The following is a 26,714-nucleotide window of genomic DNA, read 5'->3' as shown; positions in this document are numbered from 1 at the left end:
ATGTGAAGCAGAACTCCTGCCTTCCAGTAAGATGGAGTTTGCACAATACAGTCACTAAACTTTCACTTCATGCAACTAAAGTCACCCGGCTGATTAAGGGCCTTATTTCTACTTTCCTAATCACATATTGAACAAACAGCAATGCTTTTAAATTTGCATGTTTTATCAGCCAAGGGAGATTTTTGGAAACAAGTAATTTCACTTGCTTTGTTTACCACATTGTTTTCCTAGTTGGTAGTTAAATTAATCACACAGGAAATAAATTTTTGCCAGTGTTTGGCATCACAAGATAGAGAAGAAAGACACAGTGCAATCTCTCTTTTTCATACAGGAGACATAAACTCCTTCAAAATTTGAATGCCAGGTATATAAAGTCCAGTACTTCTGTTTAGCTGAAGGGTTAAGTTTCTTCCATTCAGTCACCTGATGGCACCAGGCATCAGTAACAACAAATACCTATACAATATAGCCCTTAGCATACTTCATTCATTTTTCTCATTGGCAAAACAGAAGAAAGAAAACAGGATATACTTTTTCATATAATTAATTATTCATCAGGCCATTCCTGATAAAGAAATAATAATTACTGCCTTAAATTAAAATTATTAACATTTAAGACATGACTATAAACCAGTGAGCAAGAAAGTGCCTTCAGTTCTTCATGAAGTTTAATAGCCAAACAATTTAGCTAAACTTTGGACTGTTTCGTTTATTGAAGTTTTCTTTCTTTCAAATACTGTCCAGTATAAGCATAACTAGGTACTGGGTGAGCTGGGGAGATAAGAAAGACACTTTTGGTAGGGTTTTTTTGTTGTTGTGCCTTTTTGTTTTATTTATTTACAAACGTGTAGTACACTCTCGGATGTACTCATTTTCCTATACTTCATGTCAATACATCTGTTCTTCCATTAAAAGCAACTGTTCTCTAGAATCCATTTATACTTTGGATAAAAACTTTACCTCTTCCCCTCTCCCCAAGTGACAGGTATGTGGTAGTACCTGCATTTGTTCTGTTTCTGGTCTGTCAGCTGCCTCTGCTAATTTCTGTAGAAGTAAGTATTTGTTATCAGCCACCGATGTAAACATGAGCTTCAGATCATTCTACAGGAGACAAAACCAACAGATTACAGCCAATCGCAGCACAAAACAACTGAAAAATATTGTTCCAAGATGTTTAAATCATCAACTGTTACATGGCCAGCACTACAGCATAGAACCCACTTGAAAAGTGCCATAATGAGCCAGTGCAAAGAATTGAATATTACTGAAAATCCAGTTATGAAAAGTATGAGCTAAAGCAACTCCTATTCAAAACATATCCCATGAATGCACTTCTGCTTCTGCCTTCCAACTAGATCATTAATTATCAAGGGTCATTACCTTCACATAACAAAAACATGTTATTCTTGAAGAGTTTATTCAACCACTTATGATTGTAAACAAGCTTGGTTTTACCTTCTAAGGCAAGCTGTTTTAATTACAGACTTGAGCAAATATAAGTAAACAAGGCCCCCACACATTACAGGGCTAACCATAAGCACCAACTTTTAGAATGTTTTATCAGACCAGACACATAAATATTACTTGCTGAAATACAACCAATTATCATTTTATTGCATTCATCCCAACAGAAAATTATCAGCACATTCTTCCGAGACTTTCAGAAATCATTAGATTTTTTAATTCAGTAATTATTTTAAATACCAAAGATCTGTAAGAATAATGCAATGAATTCTAACCAACTTCACTGTCATCAGCAAAGGAAGGTCTTTCATTGAAAAATTTTGCAGAGGAAAGATTATGGAGTTTGGAAGGAAATCCAGTAGTAAAAATCTATGAAAAGATGACCCTAATCTAAAGACACAAAAAATCTTTTTTTTTTAATTTATGGGTTTTTAAATTAATGCTGAAGTGTATTATTAATGATAATGATAACAATAATGATAACAATAATGGTAATAATAATGATAGGAGATAAGGTAGAGACCAAATAAGATCTGAAAGCATTTCTGAACTCTGAAAAGTTTTCTGAAAGTGCACGTTTCTCCACTTACAATCATTTCTTCACATTTGCACAACACAGACTTCCTTTTATGTAATGCCAGCAGGGTGAGACAGCATGGAATGATTATCACTTTACAGTAGTTGCATGAGTTGTAGAAGTCTTCTAGCAGAGAGTTTAAATTCTGACTAATTATTACAGTATCAAATTTTGCATAGCCTGAGAAGTTTGATTTTTCAATAAAAAATCTGTGACAACCTTGTTCTTTTGATTTGGTACCAAAAATTCACAGCATTTATATCCCCATTTGACATATACCTCTGTTAATTTCATCACCTGGGCCTCATACCTTGAATGTGACGATTTGCTGGAGCCGCCCTTTCATCTGATGGCACCTCTGATTTACCACTGACTCCAGTAAGGTCAGTCTTCTCAGGAGACAATCCAAAGTGTCTTCTATAATAACCCTATTATCACTACTGTCAGGAAATATCTGAGCAAACAAAATCTTGTTCTTATCCACTTCTTCTGTTATGTCTTTGATTTCTTTGGCAAGAGACTAATTTTATAGAAAAACAAAAGTGACAATCAGACATTCTGGAAAGCAGGAAAACATTGCCATAAACTTTTTCAGTTTTGCAGCGATGTAGTGACTTTTTTACATTGTTGGTATACACACACATTAGAAAAAGATGGCAGCTACAGTCATCTCTGACAGTGAAAAGATAACAGACTGCTCCAAGGAAAACAAGCGCTGGAACAAAGTGATGTAAAGCCATAGAAACATTTGGGTTGGATTAAAGGTCATCTAGTCCAACCCTCCTGAATCAAATATGGACATCTTCAACTACATCAGGATGTTCAGAGCCCTCTCTAGCCTGAATTTGAATGTTTCCAGGGAGGGAACATCCACCACCTCTCTGGGCAACTTCCTCCAGCATATTCACACTCTCATTTTGAAAAATTTCGTCCTTATATCTTGTCTCAATCTATCCTCTTCAGTTGAAAACAGTTATTCCCTTGTCCTATTGCCTCTCTCTCCCTGCCACCGCTCGATTCTTTCCCCCTCTCTCACCCCTAATTAACGTTAATGAACTTGTACTGTTTCTATATCCCAGAGCATTCCTCCCTCTTTTTTCACTTTGTTTCAATTTCGACAATGTGGTGTTTGCTAATACTTAGGAAAGAAGCTAAACAGAACAAAGAGTCCATGCTTTCTGCATCATTCTCAACACGGCCAGCTGCAGAATGCTGCAGTTACATAGAGATCATGTCAGTGACATGCCACTTATCCAGGAGTCTAATACTTCTGTTCTAAACACTACATAAAATGCACACCTATGGGCAATTGAAAGGAAGTCCTACTCAGGGATTCCTTACCTCTTGCTTGCAAAGGTATGCTTCTGTTTCTTCCTCTGGCAACCGGGCTATAGCAACGAAGACCTGCTCTTCCACACCATCCAGCCACACTGATGTGGCTGTGACACCATCATACAGCTTCTGTTCAAGATGCAGGGTCTCCTCCACCTGTCCAGCCTGGGCAAAAGGAACCAGAGAAGTCCAGAATAGAAATACAAGACAGTCTTTCTAACTTCTAATTATTTGGGAAAGGCCTGTATTTCCAGGCCACAGCTGGAAGAGTTTTCACTGTAAATGTGGCCTTGCTGGAGGACAGGTGTAAAGACAATTGAAAATTACCTCAGATGAGACATCTTCAAAGGCCTGATTCAATTCAACCAATACTGGTGACACTAGGGATTTATCTTCATCCTGTGTCTCCTCCTTATACAAAGGCATTCCAGGTATCAGTCTGTTTGGTCTGCTATAAAGCTGCTGAGAGACAAGTACCAATTAGGATGCATCTACCACATGCAGGGTACAAAGTTCAGCTGTACAGATTCCCTGCTGACTGAGACTATCACCAGCTAATGCTCATGTTTCTCCCACAAAAGCTCCATGTCATGAATATTTCAAATAAATATTGCTCAACAGGAGGTTCACTTGAAATGCAGGATAAATACTTGCAGGCCAGAATTAAAATTACTGTTTTTTACCAAAAGTATAATTAATTAATGCTTAAATAATACAAGGTATTTAGAACTTTGGAATCTGATTAATAGAGTGTTAGACAAAGAAGAGTGGGTCTGGGTCTATTAACAATAAAATGGAAGATATATGTTAATATAGATTTTGGATTGTCCCCAGTTTAATTGATTAATCCCTGTTTCTTCCAGTAGAAATTTTGGGCCTGAAATTCCTTATCCACTAAGATCAAGAATTGTGTATAACCAACAAACTCAAACTGAAAATAACAGTTTTCCTCTAAGTGGTTGCCAGGGTACTGATCAATTCCAGAGGGATGATTTGTTACACAATTATCCTGAGTTAGATAAGTAGATAAACATTTTGTCTGAGCTCTTTCTTCCTTTCTAGTTCATTAATCTGATGGTAGTGCAATTCAAATCACTTTGAACATGAGCAGTGCTGGTGCCAATATTTAACAGTTTTTAAAGGTGTCACAAAAATAAATTGTTCCGTATCTCACGCATTAACTACAGCACGTTAATAGATCTACATATTGTACCTCCTGTTGTAACAACTGCTTTCAAAGAGAAAATGGAATGAGAAATTTTAAAAAGCTACCAGCTGTTCTTTTTCCAAAGCTTTCTGGAGAAGTCTCTGCTTGGTACTGAATTCCTGGTTTAGGCTTTCCCATTTCCTCTTCATCTGTTCTTCAGAGGATGGCTTTTCACCTTCTAAGACTAATTCCTCAGAGAGCACATCAGGCTTCTCACTGAATCAGAAGATGCATAAAGGTTTAAGAAATGCAAAAGTTACAACCATTTAAAGTTATAATTTTCCATAAGGAAATTCTACATTTACATTAAGTGCTACTTTTCAAAGCTTTTGAGTTGTTGGTTTTGGTTTTGTTTTTCAGATAATAAGACAAAGGCTGGTTTGAACAGTGAGAAGTTCTTGTCTGATGGAATAAAATGTACTTTTTAAGAAACTGTTTAGAGTTTCAAGTACCCAAAATAAGTAAAGAATCCCCAAACCAGACTGAACATATACTACATTGAAATGTAACCTATAAAGAGGTTTTTGGTTCAAAGCATGAATTAAAATAAATATTTTATCTGACTCCTTCCTCACCTCCTTTATCAAAATGTCAGACACACTGAGATATTTTAATGGAGTACAAGCATATGAGTTTAGCTTTGGTAAACAGTTAATCACATTCAGAATTTTCTGGGTTTTTTTCTTTACTTCTATAGCATACCATCATGTGACAGAAGGAAGCCTCAAACAGAAGGAGACTGGTTAAGTACTTCCTGGCAGTAGAATGAAGGCTTCAAAAAGAAAAACACTTGCTAATTGCAGTAAAAATAAAATTAAGCAGAGTATCTCAGCTGGGAAGATCTGGTTACAATGGCAGATGCCAATGTTTGAGGTAGATGTGATTCACGCACCAGTGCTGGTCCATAAAGTTCTAGTTACTGATCCACTGCTTGTCTAATGAGTCCCACTAGTCTTTAATTGGAGTGTGATGCCTGCTAGTAAGAATAAAGGGCATTTCTAAATGCTGAAGGTGATCTATTACCACAAAACAGTTTGTGTAACTGTATTATCAGACCCCTGAATTACAAATCAGTATTCCAGTACCCTAGGTGCTGTATAAAAATGATAAAACAAAAATTAGAGGACTAAGAGCAGAAGATGGATGTAAATATAAGGATGACAAAGCACAGCTTCAGAAATTTACTTTTCAGAACAACACATGAAAGCAAACCTTATGGATGGGCCTTCAATAGAGCTCTGCTGTGTTAGGATCTCTCCTCCACGGCATGCTACAGATCGAAGAAGATTCTTCTGCTCTTCTAGCTCTTGTTCCAGCTCCTAGTTACAAAAACCAGAACAAATCTCAAACGAACTGATTTTGTATTGGAGAATATGTCTACCTTGCTTAACTCTCATGCAAAGTTAGCTGAGCTACTTCTGAAATGGTTTGCTTGAATACCAAAAAGGGTCCAAAATCTCCAGCCAACACAGAAAAACTGGGTACATAAACTGGATTATTGACCTAACTAACTAATGCCATGCAGTTTCTGGAACCTACTCTAGTGAGAATATCTCCATATCATGCAACACAATAATAAGTGTATCTTTACTTCTATGAAGGCAAAGTTATTATTTTGAATATTATCATCTCTCCTTAGAGTAACTTAAAGGGTTGATTCAATTTTATTCTACTGATGGACAAAAGAAGAATAGAGTGATGAAGTGAATTGACCACGATCACCCAGGAAGTCTAGTCTGCCTGATGGTTACAGATATGAGAGAATTCAGATACATCATTACAAAACCAGTGAGTAAGAAACAGTGTAAAAATTAGTATTTCACTGGAAATATTAACAAGAGTAGCTCAGCTATGGCATTAAGTGCAATCTAAAGATGGGAGTAAAAGAAATGCAAAACACCAACTTTCTGTTGCTGCAGGGTACTCTGCTGCTGCTGTGAGCGAGTAGTTCTTGCTTGTGCCAGCCATTCTTGAACGCTGGGGCTTTGTGAGGAAACAAAGTCCAGATCACTCTCCTCCTTTTCTTGTAAAGATCCCTGCTTTAAGAAAGATTAATTTAAGATTTAAAAAAATCTCCTGCATTGTTAGGGAGCTTGCAGGTCCAGCTCATCTATGCAAAACCACCTCCCACCTCCCAAACTGATGGCTCACATAAATTCTGAAGTGAGCAATGACTAGATTTCTGACTTTTACTGGCTTTTGGCTTCTAGCAAGAAGAGCATCCCTGAAAATGTAAAAATAAACAGGCATTACTGCACTTAGCAGAATCAGAGACCAGAGGTCAGAGACCATGGACTGATGTGTTTCTAAAGACTGTTCTGCGTGTAAAAATCACCCTTGATCTGTAAAGGAGGGTGTGACTTTAGCTGGCAACGCAGGGATTCAATGGTTTGTTTCTGCCAGGTTTGTTTTTATCCTAATAAAAGCAGAAAAAAAAATTTGTCTAATTGAAAAGGAGAAAATTCTGATTGTCATTCTGGTCCATATTTATTTATCAACAAGTACAGAACTCTATGTTCAGCAGAAACACACTGGGTAAACAGCAGATGACATGATATGAACAGCAGAGAAAGTAAGAGAGATCAAACCACAGAATGTTAGAACAGCACAGCAAAAGCAGTAGCTCCTTCCATTCATATTTCTATCATTATGTTTTTCCAACATGAGTGATTAGACAGGCTTTCTGTGTAAGCAATGCAAAAAAGAACGAATGCCTTAATAGCTCAAAAAAAATGTTTTATCAACTTCTTGGCTTCCAAACTCCATGCTGGCTGCAATTTTAAATAATTTTAGCAGCCAATGTATTCAAATGTAGGTATTTTAACATGCTTGGCCTTATGTTAGAGACAGACTTGTAGGTCTGGCTACTTAGATGTACACATCTCTCTGGATTTATTTAATATTACTTGCAGTCATATGATGACTGTAGAGCTTGTACGTTTTTGGGTTTTTTGAAAGCTTCAAGATCTAAAGCTGGGGCTTATTACCTCTTCCACCTTGTCTGTCCTTTTCATTTCTGAAGGATTCAAAATACACCCATGGTTCAGCTTTTATTCTAAACAGATTAAGAGTGCCAAATGGCTCAACAACAGGCTCTGCAAAACACAGACACTCTGCGTTCCAGAGGACGTTTCTCAAATCAGACAGGGACCAGCAGGGCAGAAGGTGAGTGTGGAAATCCTACTTGCCTCACCCAGTGCTCCTTATGCTAACAACTGAGATGGACCTCTGCCACCAGTGTCCCTGGCATCAGCCACTGAAGCAGCAGTTTTGCTAAGCAGTAGAAGTTAGGCATAAGATTTTAATTTTGGGGGATGAGGAGTATACTGAAATTGAAAGGACTTATTAGTGTTAGAGGATATAAACTGTCAAGAGGAGCAAAACAAGCAAGAAGTATCTGGAGCTGTAAAGAACCATGAGCCCTTGCTTTATGAAATAACTTTGTTTTACTAAGGTTTCAGTTTGCAGGTAAACTGTGATACTTTACTTTGTAGGAACAAGTTTATAGAAAAGCTGACATAGTTGGAGTGTGAGTGATGTTATTACAGAAAGTCAGATTGGGCAACGCAAATAATATGTGAGAGGTAAAGAGGGTCTGGAATTTTAGCTTTTCTATTACAAGTTAGACAATCTTTCTGTAAATTGTGTGTGGGGGGGGAAACATCTGCTTCATTTTATATACTCTAGAGACTATAGCTATTCAACTTGTAAATTTCTTTAGAGAACAGTACCTAGTTCTTCTTCACATTTGGGTGGGCTGGTTGATTTCAGTTACATTTTGGGTCCCTTTTTCTCTGGGAAGAGGACTGAGAGGCTACAATTTTGGAATTATACTAGGACATATAAATAATAGTCTCATAGTACCTGCAATAGCAAAGAGTATAAAAAGGATTGCGGCATTTGTTGATGCAATGAGGTTTTGCAAATATTCTATTTTACATACTTTTTAGATTAAGAGTATTTGTGAACCAGACTTTATCATTGTCAAATTACAGAATTTAAGTTTGAAAAAAATACTGTTGCATTTTCATTTGAAGTCTGTCTGAAGGAACTGTATTACACTGCCTTTAAACAGCCAGGGAAATACAAGCTTGAACCCATCATTCCCAGGTACTGTCCAGCCTAGCACAAAAATAAATGGACAATCCCTGAAGAAGATGGCGATGAAATTGATCTTTCAAAGGATTTCAGAATTATAGGCATGCTTTTTCTTGTGAAACGAGTCATTCCTCCCCCACACATCCTTTGTAATAAAAAGTAAAGAAACACTATCTGTTTTGCTGGGGTTTTTTTACTGCAGAATACATTCTACTTCTTTGTTTTTTAAGGAGTCTATTCAGTTTCACTCCCCTAAACCAGAGAATAAACAGTAACAGACACAGTATTTTGTGTGTGTTTCAAAGCGCCACCTTTGGAGACAGTATAGTCTGCAACACTCCTGTTCCAGCTTGTTTCTGATTAGTTTCACTACTTTATTTTATGAATAAAGAAGATGGTCTCCAAGTCACCTTCTCTATATCATTAGTGACATTCATTAACTAAAATCAGAAGAAAACTGAAATTGTTCCAAGAAAGTCAGAGCATCTCACACTGACTCCTAAAAAGCCTTGTGCACAGGAACAACAGGCTGAAATATGCTTTTAGGAAAATATAGCTCAGTCTTTATAATAGTCTTTCAGTGCCACTTGGGAGGTTCCCTCTTTTGGGAGGAGGCTGGTCTATGACTCTGGGCAATTACAAGGTTATCAGAACATCTGGGGACATGTAAAAGTCTGAGTTTTTTACATGCATGAACAACAGTGCTGTTAGTTTGTAATGTTTCTCAGGGTTAACAGAACAGAATTATAGTGGCAGTGGATAGAGTTTGGAGCATCTGATGCTCTTGGCCTCAGTCCATTGTTTGGAAAACAACATTATAGAACTCATTTGAAAAAAATTGCTCAGTGAAGATTAGAAGATGTTCTACTGCCTATGTCTATTATCTTACATGATCTGTAAGTGAAGTCAAAGAAAGGCTTGAAATTCATAAAGAAACTTGAGTCTTGCATTCATGCACCACCTTAATTGGTTCATATCCTACATCTGGAAATTATTTTGTTGTTATTTTAGAAATTAGAAAACCATCCAAAATTCTGTTTTAAGAGTTTAAGTAAACTAAATCACACTACTCCATTTAAAATTTAAAAAAATATTTTAAAATTTAGAAAAAAACTGTGATGCCTTTTCACTTCACAGGTAATATATGAGAACAAAGTATCATGTGCCTACATGCTGTGGATTACTTTTCACTTGCCTATTCATGAGGTTTATATGCAAGAATAACATTAAAGTTACTTCATCTTAGTGGCAATAGGAACGAATACCTGGGGGTTTCCTTTCTTTTTTGTTTTTTTATTTTTCTGAAACTGTGTTAAGTTTTAAAGCTATTCAGCTGCTTTGGACTAAAAATAGTTCTTAGAACATCAAGTGACTTTTCAAGCTAACCTCTCAGTAGACTTTAATCTGCATTACAAGCCAGAAATCTTTGAAGCTTATCATGTTTAATTTGAACAGCAAAGCCAAGAAAAGAAGTAAAAGAAAAGGGGGAGGAGGGAGTCACAGCAGGGCAAGCAAATTCAAAACCAGTCAGTCACATTACATGGCTGGGTTTCTTGTATGTATTCGGTTCTCCACATGCTAGTTTGACCTAAAGAATGACCAAAAGTAACTGTTAAATATGACGAATTAGTGGCAATGAGCAGACCAAAGCTGCTAGGAATAGAAACCTAGGGCAAGATGGAGGTTAAATGAATTTTTTTTATAAAATTTTTTTTTGGTATAATGATGCCACTAAGTATTAGCCATAATTAAAAATGTTCCCTTATGTTATTGGTTCACTGTGTTGTGCACACTGCAAAAAAAGCACATATTTAGGATCATTCTTTTGTTGGGGGAGTAATGCCGCCCCAGACCATACACAATCTAAAGGGACTGGAAACAGGAATAGAGTATATCCAGACCAAGCTAATCATCTATCTACTTCATTATTGTCCTCAGTGAAGATACTGAGGTTAGGATAGTTTTACCATAAAGCAATATTAACTTGAAAATGATCAACTAAAGCTTTCTAGGAAGTTCTTTATTTTGGAGTTATAATTCCATATACTAACTAAAGATTAATAACTCAAGCTGATTCAGCACAAAACTTTTACTCTTCTGCCCAGTTGCATAAACCTGCTATGAAATCCCCAAACCCCTGCCCACCATGAAAACAGCTGGAAAGAGCCACTCACCCGAATGTTGATCTGTTTGTCATGGAGCACTCTCTGCAGCTCCAGAAGGCTGCCCTTCAGCGTCCTGAGCTTCACAGCCAGCTGCTCTGCCTCGTCCTTGGTGTGAGCCTTCCCTTCCATAAGCAAGTTCTCGTTGTGCACAGACAGCTCTGACAAGGCTACCACCTTCTGTTCTATTTCAACCAACATGTTCTGCAGCAGCAAAAACAAAGACCCAAATTCATACATTTTCCAGCACCTGTCACGTTTTTGGGCAAGACGACCTGTGGCCTACCTCACCCGTTGCCCAGATAAGAGCAAGTCAGATTATCATTGCTTTGCCTTCCAGTCTCATTCAGAGTCCTCTAGAACATGCTTCCAAATGTTTGTATTTGCCATTTCAGTTTGCAACCTTTTTCAAAATAGGAAATTAAAAAGTTACTTGAAACAAGTAATTTGTTGTAGAGGAGGTGCTCTTTATTTGCATATTAAAGGTAAGGATGACTAAGAAGCTAGACTGACATCCATGAAGGACAAGAAATGAAGCACACAGCCAGAGTTACTTTTTTGCTCTTCTTTCATTTACATGTAGTCAAGTGCTTCCTACCTCCTACTGTGTGTTGCTCTGGCTGTGTTGGTAAGCTTCTCTTCTCACTACTTGCTCTTTCTGATTGGTGCATGACAGACTTAAGGATTTCTGTATAATCCTCTTTAGTCTAAAGAGAGACTTAAAGTGACAAATCTCTGGAATGTTTATTCTCAAAAGCTACTTCCCTGACATTCCATTAACCGTTCCTGTATTAGAGACATCGTGCATATTTTGATCTTCCAGATGCAAGGCTCAAGCAAGTCTTGCTCAAAAACCCAGCCTGACATCAAATGCTTTTGCTTCCATAGCAACTGTCAAGCATGAACTTACAAATATTTCTCCTGAAGAAATGTGTACAGAATAAGATTGGTAGATTATCTAAAAAGTGGAAAAAATATGTAGAACTTACTGCATTAAGATTTTAACAAGCAGCAAAAGAACAGCAGTATTCACTTTCCCACAAAGTTAACTTTTCTTTTTGAGTTTCCTACAGACTATATTAAAAAAAATACTGTTTTGTTGAAGTTCACAGGGTTTATCTATGTACAACAAAGGGCTCTCAAGGACAGGTGATGCAAGAACTCTTGAGACTAAGCAGACTGAAAATTCCAGTGATGAAGCGTTGTCAGTGAAAATTCATCAGACTTATATGAAACTTAACGCTCATTTACCCTAAAATAGTTGAGATCCTCATTCTTGAATGGGATCTTCTGTCCATCTTTCTCTTGTCTCTTTTGTAATTTTAATTACAATGATTATACAATTCTAAACTATCATTTAAAAATGGAAAATTCCCACTGATTTGAGAACCTGGATGTCATAACTGATCCAAGTCTCGTTAATAGAAGTATTTGCAATAACTCTTACTGCAGCAACATGTCTTTCCTCAGTTGTTTAGGTATTCTGAGTTGATTAATCTTCAAGACATAAAACCAGTAAATACTGATGATTATCCTTTACTTTTGCATGTATTAAGGATTATTCCAGAAGAAAACACAACACTATCCCAGTCATCACTGCTACTGCCAGTATGTTCTTCAGCTGGAAAAGGACGTGTAGGAAAGTACACTGCAGGTGTTTTCATACCTATCAGGTGAGCTGTTCAACAGCTCCAGCTCGAGGGGAGCAAAAACAGTAAGTGAAGCAAATACAACACCTTTAAAGCTAAACAAAACTACATCTGAAAGATGTAGAACTTCAAACCTTCCTGCAGTCAGGACATTTTGTTTTCCTGCTGCTATATTCACATGGACTTTCTAAAGTGCTGTTCGCAATCTCTAATGAGAAATAAGGAACAGGTTATATTTTGTTTCACAAATCTTTGAGGAAGCAAACTGAGCATATAGAAGATGCTAAGGAGCTCAGAAACTTCTCCACAAATATGCTGGCTTATTCAACTCAATAACGGTCTTAATATTTTACCTGACAGTCCACCAGCTGTGCTTCCATGTCCATAGGCTCCTCAGCAGGAAGCAGAGTGGTGTCCAGCGTAGCTCGGGTACTGAGCAGCCAGTGGTCAAGCTCATCAGCTTCACACCTGTACCTTTGAAGAGCCTGCTCTTGCCGCTGTTCTTCGAGCTGCTCATTCAGTTTCTCCTAGATGTAAAAATTGCATTTTCCTTTTTAGAAGAAATAAACTGTTACTTTTAAAAAGTTTTTCCTCTCTATTTTGCACAAACCCTATGCAGTATTTCTAAGCCATAGTAAGACCTGTATTTTACAAAATATTATTTCTTTCAAATGATGAGTGTGTTTTTCTGATGACTGAAACTCTGTTTCAGTTCAGTCACTGTATTTCTGGTAGAACTCTGCTATTACAGCTTTCTAAAGGCGAGGTCTTTTGCTCCCTCTTCTTGCTGCTCTCCTGTGGGTTTCCCCCCTCATTGATTCAGTTTGCTCAATTCGTACAGCACTGTTTGCTTAGGGAGAAAGGTGCACATGAAGAAAAGGAATGCGTAGAGCTGGGAATGGGCTGCAGGGAAAGGAGAGAAAGCAGCTTTGCCTTTTTTGGCAGCAGGCTGTTAGACTGCTTTACTGCTGCTCAAGAGAGGCACAAGACGGGTACTTCAAGGACCAAACAAAGCACGGGTGGGCCCTTGGTACAGTCACATGGGTAAAGAGAAGCCTGAAGAGCTGTCTACCTTCTCTGGCCTCTCAGAAGATCCCTGAGCCATGTGGTGTGGAAGGACATTAAGCTTCAATGGCTGCTGCAGCATCAGCACTGCACCAACACAGATACCCCCCCACCCATCCATCAGCTGGTCCATCCATTGGGAAGACAGGGAGTGATCACCAAGTCTTGCTCACCCTTTAATTGCCCTGTATGAATTTGAAAACTGGCTGAACAGCTGCAGCCAGGGGGTGGTGATCAGTGCACAAAGTCTAGTGAGTGGCCAGTAATGAGCCTCAACAAGTTTGCTGATGACACAAAATGGGATGAGTGGCTGATAAGGCAAGAGGGTTATTCTGCCATCTAGATGGACCCTGAAAGGCTATAAAAATGAGCTGACAGGAAGAAGGGAAAGTGTGAAGCCCTGTACCTGCACGGGAGCAACCCCATGCATCAGTACAGGCTGGAGGTTAAGCAGATGGGAAGCAGCTTGGCAGAAAAGAACCTGGGGGTCCTTTTGAACATGACCCAACAATGTGGAAGAGAAGGCCAGTGGTGTCTGGGGCTGCTTTAGGACTGTTCCCACTAGGATGAGGGAGGTGATCCTGCCCCTTTAGTTAACACTGGTGAGTCCACACCTGGAGTACTATGTCTAGTTCTGCGCTCCCCAGTACAAGAGAGATACTGAGTTCTGAAGGGAGTAGAGGGGATTTTGGGAATAAGAAAATGAATGGGATGGTCAGAGGATACATAGTTGCATCAGATAATGTGAAACCTAAGCATGGTGCAAATAATAAGGAACAAAGGGAGAAGATTGCATTGGATCTGGCTGTGATGGAGTTAACTTCGTTGCAGTCTGTACAGTGCTTTGCTGCTGTGGTTAAATCTGTGCTGATAACACAGCAATGTTATGGCTACTGCTGAACACAGCATAAAGGCTTTCTTTCTGTCTGCCCCTCACAATGGCCAGTAGGCTGTGAGTGGGCAAAAGGCTGGGAGATGAAATAGCCAGGACAGCGAATCCGAACTGACCAAAGGGATATTCCATACCAGATGAGATCATGCTCAGCAATAAAATCCGAGGGAAAGGGAGGGAGGGAGGGAGGGAGGGGCATTCGTGGTTATGGTGTTTGTCGTCCCAAGAAACACAAGCTGAGCTTTCCAGGAAAGTAGCTAAACATCAGCCTGCTGATTGGGTAGTAGTGAATAAGTTCCTCATTCCTTGCTTGCAGGCACAGCTTTTCCTTACCCTGTTTAAGCTGTCATTATCTTGATCCACGTGTCTTTTTGTCTGCCTTCTATTTTCAACCCATTGCACAGGAGAGAGGAGTGAGGGTGGGTGTTTGGCAGGGTCAACCTACAACACTTTGTAAGGGAATTCAGACTCAAATGAGCAGGGCAACTTCCTCACACAGAAGTGCTTGCGCAGCTTTTCTGAATGCTCAGTTTCAGCAGGAAAATTAAAAATTGCTGTTAGAATAATTTAAAGAGTAGTTTTTAGATGTCTCAAATAACCCATACCTGAACAGTTCTCAAATGCTAGTTACTTCAATTAGGTCTCCAGAAAGAACAATATTAGTAGTTCACACCTTCAACAGCAAAATATTTTCATTACCTGTTCTCTCTTTATTTCTACATTTACTTCCCTGGGATGTTCTAGAAGATTTTATCTGTGAAATCAGAGCTATGAAGTACACAGGTTAAATGACTGAATATTGTGTACATATCATATAGATTTCCTAGCCAGGATTCTTAGGGAATACTTGTGGTATTGTGTTGAAGTAACTGTCAGAATCCTAACCACAGTTACGAGTAATACATTTGACTCATTATTATCTTCAAATTATTAGTTATCATCTCCTAAGTACTACCAAGATGTTTGTTAGATCCTGTATGGGATAACTATAAACAGCTAGATCCCCTGTTCTACTTCCAACTCCTCATTATTAATTAAAAGCTATTTTTCTTCTAAGGAAAAACTTAGTGCAATTTTTTTATTTTAAGACTTAACAAAGATATTTTCTAATGACCTGTTCACTATCCCAGGTGACTGCACAGAACTAAAGCAGCTGAAGCACCCTGAGACTCTCCTGTAATCCAGTGTCTTGGTTTAACCCCAGCTGGCAACTAAGCACCACACCTTAGATCCACACAGCCAATTCTCACTCTGCTTCTCTGAATCAATTGTTGCTGGAAAATATGAAGGCAGTAGTTGCTGTGTTTGTGAATTCACTGCTGCAGTTCTTAGCAGTACAGCAATAAAGCTGCGCTGCAGTGTTCAAAGTACTCAAACTGTAACCAGCTTTAGCATGACTGCACATTCTCACCTGTATAATATACGCAGCAACATTCCTATTTGAAAAGGGCTTTAAAAAATCCCCTTAGTATTAAAGGATTTTTGGTAAAGTTGGTAGGCAAAGAAATAAAGGGGTGCATCTTCCATGAAAAAAAGTTTGCATGCAAATCACTGGGAAGATGAGTGTAGACAGCAATGCAAAGATTTGGAAGAGGAGTTAATTCTTGTTTTAAGCTTTCTCTCTTCTCTTGTCTCCCAGCCAAGAGGTGACTCCTCAAAAGTTTACTGTAGGCAATATGACTTCTAACATCTGCACTTCATTACTTCATTTATATATACACACACAAACACACATATATATACATAGCACATATATATATATAGCACTTATGGATATATATATCTCCATACAGCTAAATATTGCCAGAAGGAACTTGGAAGATATATGTGTGCTCCAAGTTCTCTCTGGCTACTTATCACTTAGCATTAAGATGAGGGGCTCACTAAAAAAAGATTGGTAATTTATTACTGAAAGGAATTGTGAGACATAAGCAGAACTGAAAATTACTTTTTTTTATGGTGACTAAGAATATTGGTGATATTTTTTCTTGTACCTCTAATAGCTGTCGTTTTCCTGATGCCTTCATTCGAATTGTGGCCATTCTTTCTGCCAAGACTGTGAGGGTGGACTGCAATGCCATCTGATCAGCACCTTCTGCATCCAGTGGTTCTGAAATAAGCTCCTGGCCTAATGATGTCTGAAGCTCACTGATTTCTTCTTGCAACATTAAAATCTCATCCATCAAAGCCTATTTAGAAATGAGAGCAGAGAATGCATTTGCTTCATTTACCAGTGAGAAGAAAGTATTTCAGGAAGCACTGACTAAATATAAAATTCAAGGCAACTATCCTGGGGGAGCACGAGGAACACAGAGTAGTGCAGAGTATCACTGCTGGTATGGTAGAGACAGTATTCCAAAGGACTGAGTCCTGCTTTTAGAGGATTGAGATAGGATCATGTATCTGGTTACTTAAATATGGATTTAATTACATATCTTGAATTTCAAACATACCACAAGGAATTATTTTGGAAATTGGAAATTTATTCTTCCAATAAATTATCTGCAGGGCATTCTAGTACTCACGGTAAAGATAATGAACAAGTAAGTGTGTGTTTGTGAGAGAAGAACAGGTGCATGTGTTAGCTTCCAGCCTAAAATTTCTAACTGGACAAAGAACATCCAGCTACAGACGTAAATAATCAGAGATTTACTCCACGGTGCAAAGTAAGTTCCTACTCATTTGTAAACCATGAATCAGTTTTCAACATACCTACAAAAGGATGGCACGCTACCAACACCTTTGAGGCAATACTTTAGTTTCATATCTGACAGAATATATGCACTGGATGCATAAGACATCACACAGTGCCACAAAAGCCAAATGTCATCCTTTTCAAGTCATGGAGTTTCTGCTGAAATGAGAACTGGCCCTGTCAGACAGATTAAAGCTATCACATAGAAGGCTTAGGTGATTAAAACTTAGACATATGTCAGATGGGTTATATAATAAAGAATACTCTTATTATTCAGAGCACTATTTCTTGAGACTTCCCTTGTGAGGGAATTTTTGTGCGCTTTTGGATTGTTTTGTTTAACAAGGTGAAAAATTAATTTTGATTAATATACAATGCATCAGTATTGGTTACGATCTTAGTATCTGGCAACACTATTAATGATCTTCAGCAATGATGCTGAAGAACAGTATGTATAGCTGTCACTGGAAACAATCTTGGACAAAAGCTTTTGCTGAAAATTTCAATTAGACAAACTCTTATTATCTATACTACTTCTTTCAAAAAGGCTCCTTATTAAAAGAATCCCCAACACACCACCTTTAGAACAGCAGGAAGCCCAGAAAGGCAAGACATACAGTTAACAGAGAAGGTTCATGCAACAAATGTGTATGTTTGAGGTATCCAGCCATGAAGAACGTTACCGTCTAAAAAACAGAACAAAAGATATGCAGGCAATGTGTACTCTCCCACTACTCTTCACATGTAAGATTTTACCTGATGCTCAGCCATCTGGCTCTCTGGGCTTTTGGCTGGTTCCAAGCTCTCATTTAGTTTGATTTCAGTGGTCTCCATCTTTGTGGATATAGACTGGAGTGTGTCCTGATATTTCTGTTGACGCTCAAGAGCTTCATAGAGCGTGCGCTGCTTTTCACTGATCTGAAGAAGAATGGAAGGTGTAAATTCTGACCTCTCACACAGGATTTGCTATTTAGTCAGCTTCTTATATTACAAAGCTTAAGAGACTAAAGCAAAAAAACTTGCAACAAGTTTTCAAGAGTATAAATTATAAAGCAAAACATCCCTATTAAAAGTATTTATTTACTTAAATTCCATCAAATTCTAGGTTCTGTTGCTGAAAAAAATGGAAATAAAGCAGGGAAAACCTATGCACATTCTCATGAATTCTTTTAGATTTCATGCACTCAAACATGGATGTGCACTATTTGCTAAACACATGTTCTTAGACAGCCCATAACAGCTACTGTGCCTCTGAAAGGAATTAAAATTTATAGCATCTGATCAAATCTCTGACCATTTTCATACATCACTGAATGATTAGGCTGCAAAACTATATAGAAATGTGTTAATTCATTATTTGGAGAAACTGGATTCTTGGGCCTTTTTTGCCAACTCATCCAGTGTGATTTGGTATTCTTATTAAATTAAGGAATATAGTCTGTCAATGGCCAGTATTTCAGAAGACAACTATCAGCTTTAATGACTCTTGTTTTTCTTAATGGAGGTCCATCTTGCACAGGCTTTCAAACAAAGAACAAAAATAATATATCACAACTAACAATTCAAGTAACCATCTGAAAACCAAAAACTGCAGAGACTATTAGCTGAGACAGTTATTTGAATTTTATTCCTTACAAGCTAGCCAATAATTTTGAAGCCTCCAGACAAAAACTTACCACATTTTTCAGTGTTTCCCAAGAACGCTGCAAATCATCCAATTTGGCACTAGCAGATGATTCTAAGCCTGGTTCGTAAAACTCTTGGGTGGCTGAGGTGCTGGGTTGAATTTTAGCAGCTTCTGTCTGCAACTGTTCAGCAGATAAGGCTTGGTAATAAGCAATGTCCTACAAGCACGAAGTACATTATTGCACTTTCAACTGCACATTATTGCATATTATCCTCCCCATACTGCCCCACTGCATACGTCCATTAAAATAAAGCCCACAAAGCCAAAACCACCAGGAAACCTCTGAATAACACAGTAAATCAATATTTAATAGTAGCAGACTGAACATGTTTTGGACCTCCACTATGATGAGTATTTTGGACACATTTTTTTCATGTCCATATTAGCTAGGAGGTGCAGAAGGCAACTGTGGACATTCATGGAAAGGCTGGGAGGGGAAGTGCTATAAATGGGAGTGTTGCTCCAGCATCATCACAACTACCCATGGGGGAAAACCCATCAAAAAAGACAGTGGGTTATGGTACTGCAGGTGGCAAATACCACCCTAATGAACACTATCACAGAGAGAGCAGCAGAAGAACCTAAAAGGAATATGCTGGAGGACTGGTAAATGAGGCAAGAAAGAGTATGAAGCATCAGCTTATTGTAAGCTTTCAAAAAAACAAGGAGCCTCAACTAACTTATTAAAGATATTGAGAAAAGGGACCAAAGTGCTAAGGAAATGGGCAAACGTTCAAACCACCAATGAAAATTCAGAGTGGAATTATTTCTCACCAGAACTTCTATACTTAGTGTATGGAGATTTCTTCAACTGTTGCAGATGACAACTGAAAACATCTACAGAAAATGTAGAATTAAGGAAACAAGTACAGTATCTATACTTAGGTCAGAAAAGCAGACTTGATGACAAGGATTATTTAAAACTGAAACCATGTATGACAGTTAGCAACACATTATTTGGGAGGTGAAAAATGCTGCCTTCAAGGGAGGGTGCACAGCAGACAGAAAAAGGCTCTTTTCAGGGGTGCCCAGTGACAGGAACAGAGGCAATGGGCACAAAATGAAGCACAGGAGATTCTCTCTGAATATCAGGGAACACTTTTTTACTATTGGGGGACTGAGTACTGGGACAGGTTGCCCGGGGAAGTTGCAGGGTCTCCATCCTTGCAGACACCCAAAATCAACCTGAACATAGTCCTGGACAACCTGCTGTACATGGTCCAGCTTGAGGAAGGGTGTTGGGTCAGATGATCTCTGGAGGTCCCTTCAACCTCAGCCATTTTGTGATTCTGTACAGATGTATAAAAGTTAGGTACTAAACAAGACTAATTCTGAGGTACTGGATCTCAGAGTACAATAAGGATCCTAATGTGGAACAGAATGCAAATATGTTATCTAATATCATGTGTGAACAAAACCAGACAGGCTCTGGAAGAGCACAGAAACCAGATCACTCCCATCAAACAGTCCAAAAGTGTCAGATGAGGTACTTCTTCAAAGACAATAATTGGGAAACTTGAAAAATTTAATGATGAAAGTGTTATGATGTCCAGGAGCCCGCATAGAATAGGAGCCCAAATAGAACAGCTTAGCACAGATTCAGTACTGCAATTTCAGAATTGTTCACTCTGACCACAAGTGATCTTTCCAAGTAATGGTGAGAAGTTGCACCAGTGGGAGCAACTTCTCATTTTGCCTTGCCTGAAGCTACTCTCCACCCTTTGCTAGTCCTCTCTCAAGGTCAATGCTTCTGTGACCTCTTAACATGGTTTTCAGAAGAAAGGGTTTGCTTTCACAGAGAAGGAAAAGCAGTCCCTTTCCCCATCTTTTCAACTGCTTTCGTGAGTATACAACATGACAGCTTCTCTTTGGCAGAACTTTCACCTGATGATAGCAGGAATCCAGATGTTCATGCAAGTAAAAGATTTTGTTGCCCCTATAAAGGCCCTACTATCTCATGGCTGTTTTTATGAAAAGTAGCCAATGAAGAGTAGTCAAGTTTTGTTGTTAAATGTAGGGGCAAAAGAATGTGTTTAGATTTCATAAGATATGCAAGGAGCTCTGACAGCACCTTACATGAATATTCATTAGGGAAAGAGAAAGAATCCTTAAGTAGGCTGTGTACAAGAAGATAGATAAGCATTTAACAGTGACCCAGTGCATAAGACTTGAATCACAGGATCAGCTGGGGCCTACAGGGCATTGTGCCAACACTTCAGCTTTTCCAGTTCAACTGCTCTGCATTGTGTATCAGGAAGACACTTTTAAAAAGTGTGTCAAATTTTAATCAAGTACATCTTTGGGTAAGTGCAAGAAGATTTAGCCCCAAAGGATTCTCATTCAGTACTATAGTACAGATGAAGTGAAATTTTGCTAAACATCAAAATGAACTGCATTTCAGGACTGTTAACTACTGCCAATACTTTATATACTATGAAATTTCTCAGTGTTTCCAATGTTAACACCTTTATAGTTCCCCCTTCCCCTGCTGTTTTTAGAGGAGGTTCTGAAAAAGAACAGGCATTTTTTAAACTTATAATAGTGCTAGAATTGTCACAATTTCTGCTCTTGTTTTAATCTATTTCAATACATAACCCCATTACTTCACTAACAAGCAGCTGGCACTTATTTCGTATTTTCATTACTTGTTAGAAATATAAAAACAGTATGTAGACACCTGAATTCAGACTAGGTATGTTTCACCATTAAGAGATGCTCACAAACTGACGAAAGACTATAGATAGTTATTTGGGACTCAGGACTCAGGAATTAAAAAGCAGTCTGAACACCCTCCCCAGCTGCCTCTTCAGAAGTTTTATATCTTTTTCCAAAGACTAAGTTCATGTTATTCTTCACTTTCTAGAGTTCCTGTTCACATTTTCTTCTGGTAGTTTGCAGGTGGTCTTCCTGTGAGAAATTAGTTCTTAACTCTGGCTACTTTTAAAAACAAAGTATTTACAAATGATTTTGCTGATTTGTTGTAAAAATACAAAATGTTTATAACTTACATCTGAGCTCCTAGTTCACTAATGTCTAGGATATTTTTTTTTAACCAACTGTCTTTCCTGAAGTCTCCCTGGGCATTTATCATGACCATCACTGGCAGTTTCATAGCTTCTTTAATCTCATGTGAATGTGAACCTAAGAATTTTGTAAGTAAACCACTGCATTTTGGAATGTTCTTCCGCTTGTTGTTTAATACATGCAGTTCATTTCAACATTAACCACACTGAAGAAAACTTCTGCTCTAAGTTTTTGACATTACTGTAACAGCATCAACTTCATGTCTCCCAAAAATCTTCCGCTAAAGGAAAGACATGATCTTTTTGTTTAATTTTGCACTAGTAAACCACTTATTCTAAAACTCGTATTTTGGTGTCAGTTCATGGTGCAACAGCATCTTCACTGTTCTTTCCTTATTGTCTGAGTGACTGGAGCTGTTTGACTTGTTTTACATTTTCAGAGAAAATAATGACCTGACACTGGCTTTGTTGATTAGGAAGCAAGCTGCTTTTGGTCCTTTAACTCCTTCACTAATTAATGGTGTCATAGGACTTCTATGTTGAAATATATAGATATCTTTCTACTGTAAGTAAACTTCACAAGGAACTTTCTGATTATCTAAAATAACAGAACACTAGAAAAATCCTTCTTATGCATTATACAAACTTTTTTTGTACACCACTGATGATTTTGTCACCACTCTTAATATCTTACATTAGTATTCTTTCTTAGATCTTATATTTAGCAACTTCTATAGCACCATATGCATTTCTGAAATTAGCAGAAGGAATCAATGAGCATCTTGCTCAAATTTGTCTAATTCTACTTAGCAATGCAACACAACACATTCTAACCTTCAAGTCTGCAGGGGTCAACTTTGGAAGCAGTCACAAATGCAAAACCAACCAATCAGCTACAAAGTCCAGAACATGGTGAATTCAGTAAAGTGATGACAGCTTCTAAGGCTCATTTCTAAGTTTCTAAAGCATAACATTTTATGTGTGACTTTATGGGCATGATACTCAATGTGCTGGCTCAATGTTTACATTTTAATCAATACTGATACACACTTGCTCCTATTAGAAGTGCAAGAGCCCTCAGTTTTGATTTAAAATCTAACGTTGGTTATTTCACTAATCTACCTCATTGGCACTTAAAATAGACTGCCATGAAAATGAACAATGTTGGAATAAAGAGTACATGAAAAAAACCTACATGAAAGTTAATAACTGAAATGGTATTAAGTGGAAGATATCAGGCTGTGACTTCAGTGCCACAATGGCAATGGTACTGTAAGATAGATGGATACGGACATAATGCAATGTTTCATTGTGGGGAGTACAAAAAGGCTTTTTTTCTCAGGATGCAAGATTCCATTGAATACTACTGAGAAAATAAAAATTAGGTTATAAGTAGAAAACACCAGTGACATTGCAATTGTCACTTAAAATTTATTTTTAAAAATCATGAATAGCTTAACACCAGTTTTATACAATTTCAACTCAGAAGTCAGTATCTGTATTCATTCTGAACCAGAACCTGAAGGTTCAGTTTGGTAAGAGGTGAAGCCTCAGTTCCTTGGAGCTATAGCTAAATATTATCTCAGAGGATTAAATAAACCACCTGTGGAATGGAACCATGTACATCTGAGATAAAAGCTGAATGAATGCCAAGAGAGAGGTACCTGGTTAACAGAAGCATCTGTATTAGCCACAGGTGAGGGAGAGCGACAGGCGGGTGGAGAAGAAATCTCACTGTTGGTTCCCTCCTCCCCAGACTCCTCAGTGACAGGGGAGAGCAGCGTGTGACAGCGACCAGCAGTCATCTGCCACAGGAAAAGCAACCCCAGAGCACAGGAAGAAAATCAGTTACCTCAGCTGAGGCTTGACTTAGACTGAGATCAAAACAACACATGGCCAGAATTACCATGATATTAATTAGTCATGCTTCATGCTCCTACATTTACCAGTTTAGAAATCTGTTGAATAAATAGTCTCATTTACTTGTCATACTTCAGTATAAAAATGCTCTCCTGTACCCTAATGGATTTTAAAAGACAATGTAGAGCAAGCAACTCAGTAATAACAAATTCAGGTTTGCCTAAATGTCTTCTAATACAATCACTGCTGCATACAGAAATACTGTGGAGAGATACAAAATACTGCACCATTTCTCTCAGTATCCAGGTCCGGTTAGAACAACAAGGAACAGACTTGAAATATACAATATACACAACCCACTGTTCAAACATAACCTTCTTCCTTCCCCAATGTTGTTATAGAGGGATAAATCCTGAAGTCTGACACTCAGACAAAAATCCCAGTAGCATCAGCAGAATGTTTGTACTGAGACCCAGTTAGAAACAAACAAAAGCAAAGTAAGTCAAACATTAGGCCTGGGGCAGTACTTAGCTTTCATTTCCAACACACTCATCTGAGAATACAGCAGCATACTGTCAATTATCACACCAACATTTTGATGTGTGAAAAGTCTACACACTGCAACATCTAATGAAATAGTATTTATTCTGGTTTTATTCCTGCAACTCATCAATTTTTTGGCATTTGTTCTTGAATGCTGATAGCTACCAAAAAAAAAAAAAAAAAAAAAGCACACTATTTGCATATTACTGAACACAACTTTCACGTATTTTTCTATTAAAGAACTTCATCCTTTATCAACAAGTCTTCAAAATGCATATAAAGCAAAATACAGTAAAGGGAAGCTATAACTTGTTTGGTTTGCTACACTACAGCCATTTCAAAAGCTAAAGTAGATGTGAGCTGTTGCAATTTGTTACACAGAGGTGCTGTTATGATGCAAGAGGAAGCAGCTCAGATAATGAGTACAGTAACCAATGGATTGCTTACCATCACCACCGAGGGATGAGTGGGGTGTGCTGGGAGGAGGTCGGAATCCAGTTCCTCCATTCCCTCGGACAGCCCCTCCACTTCTGTCACTGTCAGCAGCATGGTGGCATGTTTTGCTTTCATTGTCAGCATCTTGCACTTGGAATTCAAAGAAGCAATTTGCTCCTGGTATCCTTTGATCTTCTGAGCCAGCTCCTGAGGAAACATTTTTTCCCCCTAATGCTGATGCAGCCGGGAAAGGCCACAGGACCGGCAGCATTTCAGCTTCCGCGGCGAACTGAAGCTGCCCCTCCAAGCGCAGCCAATACCATGGCAGCGCTGCCGCTCTGCTGACGAGCAGGATGTCGCCAGCGCAGGGACCCAGCCGTGCGCGTCCGGCTGCGCTGCGAAACCGCAGAGCGGCAGCTCCGGAGCGGCGGCGGCTGCCAGAGGCTCCGCGGGCGCGGCGCCGCAGAGCGCAGCGAGGGAGGGACGGAGGGACGCCTCACGTTCGCATCCTGCCTGAACCTCAGCCCATGCCTGTAAGCTTCACGCTGCAGCAAAGGGGAGCGTCTCTCCCTCTTCCTGTCCTATTCTCCCCCCGCTCCCGCCCCCCATCTACTTCCATTTATCTGAGGAAGATGAAGCTCCCCTGCATAGTGCATGCCAGGGAAATGAGGTCATGTAGTGGCCACAACTGCAAAAAATGCCCCATTCAACTCTCACCAGAAAGAATGAATTGTCTAAACAATAACTTACAGGGTCTAACAGGCTCAAATGTGATAGGAACAATCAGTCACATAATAAGATTAAATGCAGACTGGATTGCTTTTTGTCACTGTTTGGATAAGCTGTATTTTAATCTTGTTTTGGTTTTGTGTAAGTCTACTGAGTTGGAAGTTGAGCTGCACAGGGCTAACCCTTCTTTGGAAAGAGATGGGGAATCTGGCTTTAAGCAGAGTATATTTTAAAATATTGGGGGGTTTATGCTTAGGAAATGGTCTATTTATGTGGCCAAACACGTTAAAATTCTTTAGACAAGAAAGATGAAAAAGTGTAGCCTTATGACTATTTGTGTCTTCTCTCCTTCCCTACACTGTTACCCCATTCAGTGTCCAGTTTCACAGCTTTCGATTAATATACTTCAAATAAAAAATGGAGGAAGTGTTTCATAGTTCTGCTGAAGCTACTGCTCCTGTCTCCCTAGATGCTCAGTGACAAGTTTGAGTTTTGATCTATAAAGTGAAAACATTTGTATAAGCTTGCCTACTAAATTGGTGATTATTTGTTCAAGTATATATCTCTGCTTCATTTTTATATCTGCTTTTACTTCTTCAAAACCCACAAGTTTTCAAGGAAAAATAGCAATAGGAATTGCCAGATCTAGTAGGCATAATAATATATTATTACAATATCTTTTCAAAAGTAAATAAGACTGCTGCTTCAGGCTGATAAATTAAAAGTTTTTTTAGGTGTATGAAATTTTCAGTAAGAAAATTCTTCAAAATTACAGTGCAGAACACTCATTGCAAGAAATACCAAGTTAGGAACTGAAACAGCTCAAAGACTGAGGATGACATTTCACTACTTGAGTTTCAATGGCACCTTGTCACCATCTGTCATGTCAGCAACAAAAGGACCTCTCTTGGTGCTCCAAAGCTTTCCTTGGAGACTAAGAAAAGTCTTGATTATAAAACATCAAGCAGAATAGTCATAAAACCAAGCTGGAATCAAATCAAGCCACAAATTTAGTGTCTATCAGCTCGAACAGTTATTTGCTCTTTGGCAAATACCAGTCATTCCCTAATGCTCAATGAATGACATATCTGAACCTCAGTAGAAAATCATTGTCATTCAGTATACTCACTTTATTCCATCACATTACTGAAGTGCAATGACATTTGTGGTATTAATGTCCAATGCACTGAGTATCTAAAATACCTCTTTTAACTGAAAACAAGGAAGAGTAAGCAAAAAATGTGATTGCAAAAGAAAATTAAAAATAATAAAGCATCTTATAAAAGCAATGTCCCA

The 26,714-nt window shown here is 38.4% G+C and overlaps 1 protein-coding gene across 2 annotated transcripts in view; it reads right to left on the bottom strand.

Annotated features, from left to right (window-relative positions):
• SYNE1 (spectrin repeat containing nuclear envelope protein 1) overlaps nt 1-26,714 on the bottom strand; it is a 285,161-nt gene that overhangs the window by 72,507 nt on the left and 185,940 nt on the right. For both annotated transcript variants that reach the window (XM_069010651.1, XM_069010650.1), the window contains 14 exons: nt 24,702-24,896; nt 23,516-23,656; nt 18,818-18,985; nt 17,898-18,059; nt 16,441-16,635; nt 12,843-13,016; nt 10,853-11,044; nt 6,485-6,619; nt 5,793-5,899; nt 4,646-4,796; nt 3,701-3,835; nt 3,383-3,538; nt 2,352-2,561; nt 1,000-1,101 (listed from right to left, as the gene is read on the bottom strand). In XM_069010651.1, the coding sequence (XP_068866752.1) occupies nt 1,000-1,101; nt 2,352-2,561; nt 3,383-3,538; nt 3,701-3,835; nt 4,646-4,796; nt 5,793-5,899; nt 6,485-6,619; nt 10,853-11,044; nt 12,843-13,016; nt 16,441-16,635; nt 17,898-18,059; nt 18,818-18,985; nt 23,516-23,656; nt 24,702-24,896 (2,223 nt within the window). The remainder of the gene's footprint in view (nt 1-999; nt 1,102-2,351; nt 2,562-3,382; nt 3,539-3,700; nt 3,836-4,645; nt 4,797-5,792; nt 5,900-6,484; nt 6,620-10,852; nt 11,045-12,842; nt 13,017-16,440; nt 16,636-17,897; nt 18,060-18,817; nt 18,986-23,515; nt 23,657-24,701; nt 24,897-26,714) is intronic.

This window comes from Aphelocoma coerulescens, chromosome 3 (genome assembly GCF_041296385.1).
Source record: "Aphelocoma coerulescens isolate FSJ_1873_10779 chromosome 3, UR_Acoe_1.0, whole genome shotgun sequence".
Lineage (NCBI taxonomy): Eukaryota > Metazoa > Chordata > Aves > Passeriformes > Corvidae > Aphelocoma > Aphelocoma coerulescens.
Note: the sequence above shows the minus strand (reverse complement) of the source record. Positions and strands in the feature narration are given on the sequence as shown.